Raw genomic sequence first — 13,060 nt, 5'->3', positions numbered from 1 at the left:
GCACAAAGGGACTGGGAGGGCAGGTTTTAAGAGTGGACCAGAAGGAAAAGTGACCTTTATAGAACAAAAGAAATGTCTATTTCCTGGGACATCTGAGCTCCTGTTTCCATACTAAGGGGCATTAACTTAGTGAATAGAATATTTTAATTCTACAGAATTAAAAAAAAAAAAAAACGCCACAGTTTAGGTGGGTTAGAATGGGGAAACACTAATGTAGTGGAATGGAAGGAAGGTGGAACGTATTGAACGATGAATACACAGACACAAGCAATAAGAGGTGGTAAGCTAGAGTTGCTTTTTAAAAAATACGCCACAGTTTAGGTGGGTTAGAATGGGGAAACACTAATGTAGTGGAATGGAAGGAAGGTGGAACGTGTTGAACGAAGAATACACAGACACAAGCAATAAGAAGTGGTAAGCTAGAGTTGCTTTTTAAAAAATATTTATTTATTTAGAGAGCGCAAGAGCGTGCACGTGTGCCAGCAGGGGGAGGGGCAGAGAGAGAGGGAGAAAATCCCAAGCAGACTCCCTGCTGAGTGCAGAGCCCATCTCAGGGCTCAATCTCATGACCCTGAGATCATGACCTGAGCCAAAATCGAGTCAACTGCTTAACCCACTGAACCACCCAAGCGCCCCCACTTTTTATTTTTATTATACTTTTCAGCTCTGGACTGGGGAGGACCTCGCCGAGAATGGTTTGAGCTAATCTGCAAAGCACTGTTTGATACCACCAATCAGCTCTTCACTCGATTCAGTGACAACAACCAAGCATTAGTGAGTTTGTGACTTCTCCATGAGTGGGTGGAAAAATGCCAATTGTGTTATAGTGGATAGCTTAAGAAGGGTTTGAGATCATGAAAGTGTCCTAGGAATTTGACAACCTGTGTCTTGTTCTTAACTTTGATATTTACAATATGAACCCAAATTAGATTGCTTCCCTCTTTTTTGCCTTTATTATTTCATCTGTAAAGTAAGAAAATGCAGACAGATGAGTATTTGACTAAAAAGTAGTATAATACAATGGCTATTTTAATTATTGTTATAAATGATTAAGCCATTTTCTCAAAACGTACCTAAGGCATTGAATTCTGTACTAGATCTTTGAATAGGCAGAGGTATCAGGAGTAGAGAAGTAGACTTTGTTTGAAAAAAGTTCTGGTTTAGGGGAAAGGCAGCACATCATCCACTGGTTGACTTCCATACTCAGCCAGGGACCACAAACTTAATGGAAGATTCTTCCACTTACTGTAAGTCCATCTTTGCCCTCTATCTTCCAGTCACTCTAAATTATTCATGGTAGCTACCAAACAACTAATACCATTTAGATGACTTTTTGATTCTAACACGGAAATTCTTGTTCCCTTGGGATGGAGTTGGTGGGGAGGGTCTTTCCAGAACTAAGCTTGAAGAAAAATGATCCAGAGCCTTTTAATCTCTTTGACAGGTACATCCCAACCCTAATCGCCCTGCTCATCTACGCTTAAAAATGTATGAGTTTGCAGGGCGGCTGGTGGGCAAGTGTCTCTATGAGTCCTCTCTAGGAGGAGCCTATAAGCAATTGGTCCGGGCTCGCTTCACCCGCTCTTTCTTGGCTCAAATCATAGGACTACGTATGCATTACAAGGTAAAGTCTTAGGTGTACATTTTTTAACTAAGACCCCTAGCCATTAATTCTGGAATCCCTCTGCTCTGAACTCATTGTTCTTAAGGTTGAAGGGGTAAGGGGTTCCAAACAGTTACAGATTTCATTTCTGGGTAAGATTAGTCATGTTCTGTTCTGTCTTTCTGTCTTCCCAGTACTTTGAAACAGATGACCCAGAATTCTACAAATCTAAAGTTTGCTTCATCCTCAATAATGACATGAGTGAGATGGAGCTGGTCTTTGCAGAAGAGAAATATAACAAATCAGGTCAACTGGATAAGGTGAGAAAGAGAACCAAAGCCTTTGGGTCCCATGGTTTCCAGCCTCCTCTAGAGTAGGGCTACTTCCTAGAGCTTTCAGCAGTGGTGGAAATGTTCTCTATCAGTGCTGTCTTTGAACACCCAAAATGTGCCAAGGTATTCACCAAGTAACTGAATTTTCCACTTTATTTTATTCTCATTAAATGTAAATAGGCTCGTGGGACTAGTGGCAACCATATCAGGACCTTGCATCCCACAGCTTGATGATCTTGGTCCGTATGATGGAGCAAAAGACACATGTACTCATATATCCCACCCATTCCTACTTTCCAGTAGAAAAAGAACTGAGTAATAATCAAGTGTCACTGCACAAGCAGCTTTGGGAGGGACAGTAGTGTCTTTCTCAATTTCCAGAGTTGTGATATAGGTAACTCCTATTTTAACACTGTGCCTGTATATTTTTCAGCTTCGTTACTAGAAAATTCATGGCCAAAACATTTCTTTTTTTAATTTAATTTCACTAAAAAAATTTTTTTTTAAATTAGAATTGTTTTTTGACCAAAAACATTTCTGATGCAAATTTGGTTGTTTATGTTAAGTAGTATTAGATAATAATTATGACAGTAAAGTTGGAGTAATATATAGTTGAAAGTAAAATAGCAAGGACTAAAAAATTATGATTACTGAATCTGTTGTGCTGATAATCACATGGCCTCTGTGAACACATTGGGAAGATTAAGGAATAGTTGTTCCCATTCTAGAATTTCTGAAATCTAAAAACACTTCTTCATTACTTCTCTGGCCCTACTCATTTTCAAATAAGTAGGCTCAGGGGTTTAAGAGAAGTCACTAGGGCCTTAATTTCGGATCACAGAGACGTTAGCATATTGCTAACAAGGATCCATGATATCTTCCAATTACATCACCATATCAGAGAAGACTCACTCTGATACCCTAGTCGCCAGTGGGATAGGCCACAGTGGTAGGATTGCTGGAGCTTAGTAACTGAATAAAACTAGATGTGTTGAGAGGTTGGACATGCAGCAGAAACTCATGGCTAGCTGTGTTTACAAGACGTAAACACAGGACTGGGTAGGTGTCATCTGATAACTCCCATCCACAGCCTCCCCCATCTGTCTTTTGCCTCTTTCAGGTTGTAGAACTCATGACAGGTGGAGCTCAAACCCCAGTCACCAATGCAAATAAAATTTTCTATTTGAATTTATTGGCCCAATATCGGCTGGCCAGTCAAGTGAAAGAGGAGGTGGAACACTTCCTAAAAGGTAAGAACCTGTCTACTCTTGGCCTTGAGATAAAAACCTCTGTATCCATGGTGTGGATGTGGCTTTAACTTGGCTACTTTGTTTCAGGCCTGAATGAGTTGGTCCCTGAGAACCTCTTGGCTATTTTTGATGAAAACGAGCTTGAGGTAAGTGCTTATAATTATAGACCCCCACTCTTGAGTCTGTGAATGTGCTCATAGGAACCAGGTTGTTACATCTTCTGTTGTGAGATGTGGTGGGAAAGTCCTTTATGGAAGAATTGGTTTCGCTTTTGTCACTCTTCCATGCATTGACCCTTTCTCTTGCTTTCAAAACATTAGAATGTGAAAATTAGAAACCAAATAACTAATTCTTTTTGAAGAGTAATAATTAATAGTTGTTTATTCAAGTATTATTGATACTGGTTGAATAGTAAAGAACATTAGTATTGTGTACAGACCTTGTAAATCTTATGACATTTAAAGTTGATTTAAGGGAATAGTAGAATTTATTTATTCAGGGGCTATTTATTAAGTATTTCCTGTAAGACATGGATGTTTGAAGCAGTTGGGGAGCTAGCAATGAATAGGACAGAGTCTCTGCCCTCATGGAACTACATTTCAGGGAAGGAGGCAAACCAAAAGATGTGACATCTTTCATGTATAGTGTTGGGCTACAACACTATACAGTTAATATCTTCTTATCACAGATCCTGTAACAACCAAAAAATGGTGAATACCATTCTATAATTATCAAAAATTGAAGTTGTGGGCAAAAAATAAAATAAGTTGGTCATTTATCTGTTGCTCACAAATGAAACATACAAGGCAATTTCCCACAGCCTTTATGAAGAGTGTGTTTTTGCAAATTCTTCCCTGTAAGGAAGAGATTCTTCTTCAAAAATGAGAAAAAAATAATTTCACATGGTCTTGTGCAATGTTTATTCATATTAACTGAATTGGCCTTGAGAACAAGAATCAAAGTTGTGTGTGATTTTCATCACATTTATACTTTGAGACATGAAATTCAAACAAAATGAATGCTCCATCTCGGAGCCTACAGTTTCCTAAAGACCTCATCTAGTGCTGTTATTTTTTGGGGCTGAGGAATAGGTACTGGTGCATTTTTTATCAGAAAGCATAACATTTGTAACAGTTTGTAAAAGTGAGTAGGAAGGGGAGGACACAGTCTCTTAGGGTCATTCCATGCCCCATTCTTACTCATTAGCTTAAGCAGGTTCTTTTTGAAGGAGCCAAAGCTCCTCAGGCTTAATTTGGACTTTTCTTGTCTCTTGATGAGGACATACCATTCTTTATAGCTATTGAAGGAGTTACTCGCAGTCTACTAAGTCACATGCAGGATCCAAACCAAATCAGGACACCAGCAAAATGTTCAGGCCTCTGATAATGATTAATGTTCTCATTTTTTGGTATACTTTTTGATTTATCTGATCAAGTAGAGGCAGGGCTGAAGGGAAGGTGGTAAAAGTTCAGTCCACAAAAGAAGGATGGATCCTGAGAAACAGGAAAGGCCATCTGACAAATTTGAAAATGGAGCTGGGGGTTTTCATCAGCGGAAGGGGCCTGCCTTCCTGGTATTCCCAGGCTGTGTTCCGGGCAGAATCAGGAAATACTTGGCTTTCTTTTTTCCTTTTTTTTGTCTTTTGTTTCAGTTCAAAATAATCTACAACAGTAGTTCTTTTTTTTTTTTTCTTTTTTTTTTAAATATTTATTTTAGAGAAAGAGCACATGTGCATGAGCAGAGGGAGAGGCAGAGGGAGAGAAGCAGACTTCCCACTGAGCATGGAGCCTGACACGGTGCTCAGTCTCATGACCCTGAGGTCATGACATGAACTGAAATCAGGAGTCAGACACTAAACACACTGAGCCACCCAGGTGCCCCCACTACACTGCAGTAGTTCTTAATTAGGGATACGTGTCGGTAACAGGAGACTTTTTCAAAATACACAAGTTCCCAACACATTCCTGGAGATTTTGATTGAATAGGTCTAGGGTGAGGCCACGGGCATCTATATATTTTTTTTTTTAAAGCTGTGTGATTTTTTACCACACTGGTTAGAAACTGTTGGCCTATTATAATTTTCCTAAAGCAGAGTTCTGGCATTATGATCTTACCTCATGGTCTTTTTCTTGGTCCTTCCTTTATTCCATATTCTGCATGTTAACACAGGCAATTTTGACCTTATATTGAGTGTGTGTCCTCCAACTGTCCTAGTAACACCTGAACTGTCTTCTCCAGCTGCTGATGTGTGGGACTGGGGACATCAGTGTGTCTGACTTCAAAGCCCACGCAGTGGTTGTTGGCGGCTCCTGGCATTTCAGAGAAAAGGTAAGTGGGCCAAACTTCTTTTCATTGGATCTGTGCCGTGTCGCAAGGAAAACCTTTCAGAAGAGAAATGCTGAGGAGTCAGAGAGGCAGATAGGTCAACTGGGGGGAAATGGTATGCGAGGGAAAGACAGGTGGTTGTCTAAGCCAAAGGGATCCCTGGTCCCTAAGGGCTGTGGAGCCAGTTGCCATGGGAATGGTACATTGGCAAGGCAAAGAAATAGCACTAGCCAACCAGAGACTGCCCTGCTGATGATTTGATCATATAAATTCCTGAAGAAGTTATTGACTCTCCCCATTGCTACCCATGTTTCCCACTGCAGGGTATCCTCTTCTTTTCCCATGGTCAAGTCCTAGGCTGTACCCTGAGTGTGACACCACCTTGTGCTCTCCCTGCCAGGTCATGAGGTGGTTCTGGACTGTGGTTTCCAGCCTGACCCAGGAGGAGTTGGCTCGGCTACTCCAGTTCACAACAGGCTCCTCTCAGCTACCACCCGGAGGTTTTGCCGCCCTCTGCCCCTCATTCCAGATTATTGCCGCTCCTACCCACAGCACGCTCCCGACTGCACACACATGGTAGGTACCAGACTGTTTAGGGCACACTCTGACTGGGGAAGGTCCCCCAGCCCTGGCCAGTGTTTCTGGTGGTTGAGTGAATCACTTCTCTCCTTGCCCTTCCAGTTTTAACCAGCTGTGCCTCCCCACATATGACTCGTATGAAGAGGTGCACCGGATGCTGCAGCTGGCCATCAGTGAGGGCTGCGAGGGCTTTGGCATGCTCTGACCACTCCTGCCGCCCACCTGGCCCCCGTGCTTCCTGGAACACCTGGGTGCACATAACACCGTGACAACCACCGACCCTAACACTCACATAACCATCAGCCAGAAGCTGCTGCATGCACCCCAGTGTCTGAAGTATTGGGTCACCTATGAGCTGGGTCGTTCCCTCGCTGCCTCTAGCACATCTCCCCCACAGGCCACTTTGGCATGGTATAGAATCTGTACTGCTCATTCATGAGGAGAGGACCACGTTGCTTCACTTCACCTGGTTTTCAGAAGATCTCAGGAGCAGGAGCTGCTTCAATAGCTAAGGGAGATCGCAAAAGGGCCCGGCTTTCTTAGAAGGCTGGGGTGGCCTTGCTCAGCTTCCTATGCTGATGCCCTTGAGAGGTCCTCTCTGCAGCCCTTGCTACTTGCCCTACAGGCACATGAGTCCTTCCTGTATGCGGGGCAATCACCTCTTCTCATCAGGAGTCAGGAGGAGCACAGATAGGAAGTGGCCTACATGAGCAGTCTTCAGTTTTCTCCTCCTGCACCATAGCAGGCTCAGGCCAATGGTGCCAGACTACCTCTAATGGAGACTGATGGCACAAAAGGACCTTTTCTTGTGGTGTCAAAACTAGAAAAGGAGCGTTTTCCCTGAAGGCATTTCTGGAAATGATCATTAATCCATAAAAACTCTAAGCTTTTTTCTTGAATTTGAGCCAGTGAGAAAGACAGACCCAAGAATGTGAAAGATAACTGGGCTATAGCTTCCAGTGCTGAAAATGATTTTCCTCTAGGGCAAGGAGCATGTGTAGGCATCTGGCTGGCTTGAAGACTACTGATGTTTGTTCCTGGGTTTGTTCTGTATGCTCAGGTGTGGCTGGTCCTGGCCACTTAACTCCAACTTATGCAGTCTGCTGAGAGGTAGGGATTCTTCAGCTTTCTACAGAAGAAAATTTAATAGCAGGGGATTTGGACAGTAAGAATAGCATGCTAACGATCCCTGATTCTTTGCTTGCTATTCTCTGGCAGCAGCACTGTGGCAAGGAAAAGGGACCAGTGGTTGAAGTGCTTAATCACAGGTCCACGGGGTCAGGGCCCTGAGAATGTATGTAGAGAAGCTGTGTCAGACAATAAATACCCACCTGTCCATGACTTCCTTTACTCTGTAAGTTGCCAGCAAAGAGTCCCTGTGAAGGGAAGGCAATTAGTAGGTTCACTGTTGTATGGAGATTGAAGAGAACCTGCATCTGTCTTTTGGAAAATCCCACCATCCTTTTTCACTACAATTTGAATGCAGACATTTTCAAGACTCAGAATCTCATCAACTTTCCACATTTCTGTTTTTTAAGAAGGCTTTGCTGCTCAACGGGACATTCAACTCTGAGAATATTACAAGCCATCTTTACTGCCAAAACCAGCAAGTCCACAGAGTCCAGAGATGAGGCAGCACTTGTGGCAATGCCTCGGCCTCCTGGAAGCATGTCTGAGCCCTCCCGTTCCCAGGGACCATGAGGAACAAGCCCTCCTGAGCTGCTCGAGTTGCTGCCTGACCTCACCCCTTTGCAGTCGTCATTTGTCCTTCTTGGCATGGGTGCTGACCTCACTCATTCTTGGGGGCCAGGATCCAGCATCAGGGCCTCAACACCTGAGCCAGGGTCCTCCATGCCACATGGTCACTGCTCTCCTCAGGGACCAGGACAAGGTGCTGCTGCTTGCCCCCGTGTTTTCCCATGGGACATCTACAGGCAAGTTTCGTCATCACCCTGGGAAACATGACAATGCCCCTCGGGCCTAGAGAGGGGTTTCCAGCTAGGGGCACGTGGGCTGGTTCTGCTTTCTTTGGCAGTTGTTCCTCTTCTGGATTCTGCATTCTCCTCTCCAGCAGCCCTCCAGAGACTGATGCTGGAGCTCGATTTGATTTTCTTGGCTAGATCTGTCCTTTTCAGCTCTAGTGGGAGCACTTTTCAGAGCATCCTGGGTGCCGTGGCAGCCTGCAGCCCCGTGGTTGGTCCTTAGCCCCAGGGTCTCTGTTTAACAAAACCATTTGGTACTGTTGTGGTTTTCTATTCCTCCACTGCACTCTGTCTCCTAAGTCTGTTCCAAAGTATCTTTGCTCTGTTTGGCCTTTTCTTTTACCTTTTTTTTCTAATCCTGCTTTGGCACTTGCCAGTATGGGGAAAAGGTACAACTCCTCAGAGAGAAGAAAGAATATCTGTTACTTCTCCGGCAGTTGTTAATTTCACGTTTCTTACTTCAGCCAGTTTAATTTTATTTATGCTCCTGTGGCCCAGGTACTTGGGGCCAGCCAAGCTTTAGCCTGGCCTTTTAGTGTCTTTGAAGGAGACCAAGCACCAAGTGAACACTAAGGAGAGCATCAGCGTGTTTTCTAGAGACCAAGCCCTGCTGCAAATCCATCAGGCCAGGCAAAGGGGCCGGACAGTTGCAGTGATAGTGTAAATATTTTGTACAGTAAATAAATAAATATTGAAAAGGACTAAGGAGCAAGTGACTTCTGTAAATGGCGATTCAGAGCTCAGACTGGAGGTGGAGGAGGAAAAGAAAGATTTAGAAATGTTTTCACATTTCCCCAGGAATTTCTTCAAGAGCCATGAGCTCAGAGTAGAAGGTACCTACGGAGCCCTGGCCTGTCCCAGGTCCTGCAGTTTCACCCTCCACTGAATGCTGTTCATGCCAGGCAGGCCCATGGCACAGGACAAATGCTTATGCTCAGCTCATGAAGAAGAAACCAGTTTGTAAGAGCTGAGGATATCTGTTCTCATCTGTCTTTTAAATGCTCATTTGTTGTTTTACTACATCGGAAACTCAGTATAGAAAATTTAGAAATAAGAGCCCAAGAGAAATAATTCGCTTGCCATCCAGAGGTAACCACTGTTAACTGATGTATATTGCCTTCTAGTTTGCGTACAATCACATTTATTTCTACACCTCCTCCTCCCAAGGGTACTGGGCATGGCAGACAAAAACACAGCTTCTCAAAAGTGTGGGTGGCAGGTAGTACCAATTCTTTTCCAACCAGAGGTAAGTTTGGCAGAGAGAGAAAACCAGACTTCTGATTTGGGGCCTACAAGGAAAAGTATCAGGGTTTTGTTAGAAAAGTAATTATGGTGTCATTACACCTTGGTTCCCAATCTGGAAAATCAAAAAAATACCTTGGAATTGTTTTTACTCATTTTTGCCCCACCTCCCAGACCTAGTGAATTGGAATCTTAGTTTGAACACCACTCTTTTAGAGTATATTTGCTCTACTTCCACCTCCTCAAGCTCCTCAGTGATAGGAGATGTCCTTAAAGAAACAAAATTTCCTCTGACTTCATATTTTTAGGTTAACAATCCTACATCTTTTACACTTGCTGCTCTTATGGCTTTGAGTGGATCCCTGTGAACATTCGTCATTAATTGCAGTTTATCATAAAATTATTCTTAAGATTCAAGATGGTGGTAGGATTGTTCTTGAATTAACACCAACATAGATACTAACATCAGCTTCTCATGAGTTGTTACCTCTGAACCACTGCAGATAGAGCTCTCAGACCTCTGCCCAGCCAACCTTCTCATAGGAGCACAGTAGAGATTCTCTAGTGAACCAGAGGCTCCTTGCCTCTACTTGGGCTTCATATAGACCCTCAGGCATAATAGAACAGCTCTAAGTGTTCTGTAATACTTTTATTTGAAAATAAATTCCCTTTTTTCTTTGATTTTGAGATGCAATAGATTAAAAAAAAGGTCAAGCGCGTACAATTTAATAAATAATTATAAAGGAAACACACGTGTAACTACCATCCAAGTCAAGAAATAAAACATTACAGCACCACAGCACTCCCCACCCCTCCCAAGGTAACTATTATCCTGACTTTTATGGTCGTCATGGCGCCAATTCCTTTTTCAAACAATCTGTCCTAAAAGTCACAATGGAGGAGGGGAAAATAAGAGCCCATGTGAGCTCTTGATAATATACTAAGCAAGGTCAATTTCTCCATAGTAATTACTACACATCACAATTAGTTTAAAGAGAATTCTGAGATCTTTGTTGCACCATGAGAATCTAGTTCAGATTCTTGATGCTGAATGTGATGAATTATATTCAAAGACAAGGTCCTTCTGCAAAGACTTTTCCCCAGATGTTCTAAATTGAATACAAAATCCTTTGCTTTTGTACCCCGAACAGGTTTTGGGGGCTGGTCTAACATGATGATGATTCTCTTTGGTGTTCAGCAGCAGGTTCTCAAGGGTCTTAAGCATCACCTAGGTGTAGTATTGAAAATTATTCCGCACTAAATTGTCTCAAAAGTTGTGAAACAGGCTAATATTTCTGACTTGGGTCTGTTTTACATCAAGGCCCAAACTCTTTTCACATTGCTGGTTTGTCTCAGACAGGTTAGCTTAGACTAAGGAACACACCAGGTACTGGGCCACCAGTGCTCACTGACTCTGCCTTACTTTTGTTTGATGACACCATGTGACAGATGAACATTTTATACCTCTGTTTTATACCTGTCAGTCACTTGAGGATTTGGGATTTACAGAAGGGAAAAAGCCCTATTGTAAGAAATACAACTATTGGCAGGGGGGAGAGGTGGGGATGCCTAGATGGCTCAGTGTGTAGAGCATGGGACTCTTGATTTCAGAGTCATGAGTTCAAGCCCCATGTTGGGCCTGGTGCCTACTTTAAAAAAAGGAAAGAAATGTAACTATTGCTAGTGGCTTTAAAGCTCCACAGAATAACAACTAATGGCTTGAGTGAGATGACTTCCAAGTTTAAATGAACCTGCATAAAGAATACAAATAACTGAGGCGGGGAAAATCTTGAAATTTTAATATCCCCACTTAGGTAGAAAGTCTGCAGGTCGCACGCAAATGAAATCATTAGAATGAGGTCAGACAAGCCACACAATACCCTGATGCTTATCTCTGGTAACTAAGTCTGCAGAAAAAGCCTCATTTAAATAAATCTTTTGTTTCTAAACTTTCCTTACATGAAACAGCACCGTTTGGTAAAGGCCAAATTCCTGGTGGTTATCTCACTAAGGAAGCAGACATTTTCGAGAATGCCAGTTAAAGGGAGACCTACCCCCTCACACAAGACTCATTCTGTTGAAACTAGCAACATAGCATCTTCCCTACGGTGAGGGTCCTGGTCCTGTCTGTGATGAAGTCACCATTTCTACAACCCCCACTTCACCTGCAGTATGGGTTTTGCACATGAAGGAATCTTTCGGAATCTTCCCATCCTCCTACAGGCCAGCAATGTTCCCTCTCTCCTCAGAACTCCCACTCAGAAGGAATTGCCAGGACATTCCTCTGTTTGCCTATTAGCAGAGTCAGGGATATCAGAGTATTTGCAAGCCAGCTCGAGAGCCTTTGATGGTTTTCATGTTCCGTTGAAAACAAAATGTTAATTGTGTAAGAGGAAGATGCTGTGCATGTCATCATTTTGTGCTAGATCTCATAAGTTCTAGATCTGATCCTGCCCCAAGTTGTCTTTCATTTCCTGTAAATATACCTCTGCAACCGCCACCAAATAACCAAACACCAAAATCTGATGTTTCTGTTCCATCACTGGGTTAGTGTCCTCCCTTTTCCCTGTCCTTCTTTGCAGCTCTGCATGTTAGCACTTTTCCTCTGTACCAGGCATTGTGCACTGAGCTGGGACACACGAGACAATATGTGTTCCCTGCCTCTGAGCAGCTCACATTCTTTTTGGGGGAGACAGATATATAAATAATCCAGTTTTCGTCATTTCCTTCCCCCAAGGCTTGCACACCCAAACCCATCACCAGCCTTCCCTATAGTTTCTCTCATTTTAGTTTGGTTTGGGTGGGGAGAACACTTCTATACATTTGGAGATTTTCCATAGTGTAGGAATAATGGCTGCAAGTGAAATTTGTCTAGCTCCTCACACATATACAACGAGACAGAATTTGTGTTCCCTGTTGATTTGCAGAGAAGCAAGAACCTTTGCAAAGATGGATTCCAAACCAGGAGACCCCCATTGTCCCATAAATAGGCCATCACATGAGCAGGTCCTAGGAAAGGCTGGGAAAGAGAACTCTTGTGATCTCAGGACCCACTCTCCCCTTAACCTCCTCTTCCAGACAAAGCAGACCTGAAGTGTTGACTTTGGCAGTGGGAGGACTGGCCAGTAGCCTACAGCTCAGTGAATAAAATTAAAATCTTGAGTGGATGGGGAGAGGGAGGTATCTCCAACACTAGCAGCCATCAGAAGGGTCTGTACAGAGGTGGCAGAGAAAATAATTCCATTTCCAATGAGTCTAGAGGCGTGAAGAGGCAAATCAACTTCATGAACAGCCCTGAAATTGGTTGGTTGGTTGAGACCATGATGGGTGGAAACACTGAGCTTCACTCCAATTTCCCTTGATGTTAATCACACCCAGGAAATTGAAGTCCTTCCTCATTTCTTTGTAGTGTGCTGTAGCTAATGCCTATTCTTCTCTGGGGTTTGGACAAATTGTAGCATTGATTCCCCAAGCTTCTGATCTGGATCAGTGCTGGGTGGCCCTTGAATCAGGCCACATTGCCTTTACGAAAACCTTCAGTCTTGTCCTGGGGGGATTTCTCCTCTGATACTTTATGATGATGGCAGCCTGTGTCTCCTCAAATATTCAAAGCAACAGAATTAAAACTTGGGTATTCTATAGATCTGGCACTTGCTATCCTCATCGAGGTAGACAGACATGTTGGATCCTGACAGGCTCTGGAGGTGGGTGGGAGGTCTGGAGGTGGGTGTGGGTGCAGCAGCCATG

At 43.2% G+C, this 13,060-nt stretch overlaps 1 protein-coding gene across 6 annotated transcripts in view; it reads left to right on the top strand.

Moving 5' to 3' along the window:
- Positions 1 to 8,772, top strand: part of AREL1 (apoptosis resistant E3 ubiquitin protein ligase 1) — a 42,432-nt gene extending 33,660 nt beyond the window's left edge. For all 6 annotated transcript variants that reach the window (XM_026008599.2, XM_026008598.2, XM_026008600.2 and 3 more), the window contains exons 13-20: positions 665 to 774; positions 1,445 to 1,624; positions 1,798 to 1,923; positions 3,056 to 3,185; positions 3,273 to 3,331; positions 5,424 to 5,513; positions 5,911 to 6,086; positions 6,192 to 8,772. In XM_026008599.2, coding sequence (XP_025864384.1) covers positions 665 to 774; positions 1,445 to 1,624; positions 1,798 to 1,923; positions 3,056 to 3,185; positions 3,273 to 3,331; positions 5,424 to 5,513; positions 5,911 to 6,086; positions 6,192 to 6,294 — 974 coding nt within the window. In that variant the 3' untranslated portion in view covers positions 6,295 to 8,772. The remainder of the gene's footprint in view (positions 1 to 664; positions 775 to 1,444; positions 1,625 to 1,797; positions 1,924 to 3,055; positions 3,186 to 3,272; positions 3,332 to 5,423; positions 5,514 to 5,910; positions 6,087 to 6,191) is intronic.
- Positions 8,773 to 13,060: the final 4,288 nt, after the last annotated feature.

Source organism: Vulpes vulpes, chromosome 6 (assembly GCF_048418805.1).
Source record: "Vulpes vulpes isolate BD-2025 chromosome 6, VulVul3, whole genome shotgun sequence".
Classification (NCBI taxonomy): domain Eukaryota; kingdom Metazoa; phylum Chordata; class Mammalia; order Carnivora; family Canidae; genus Vulpes; species Vulpes vulpes.
This window is presented reverse-complemented; position numbering and strand designations above follow the sequence as displayed.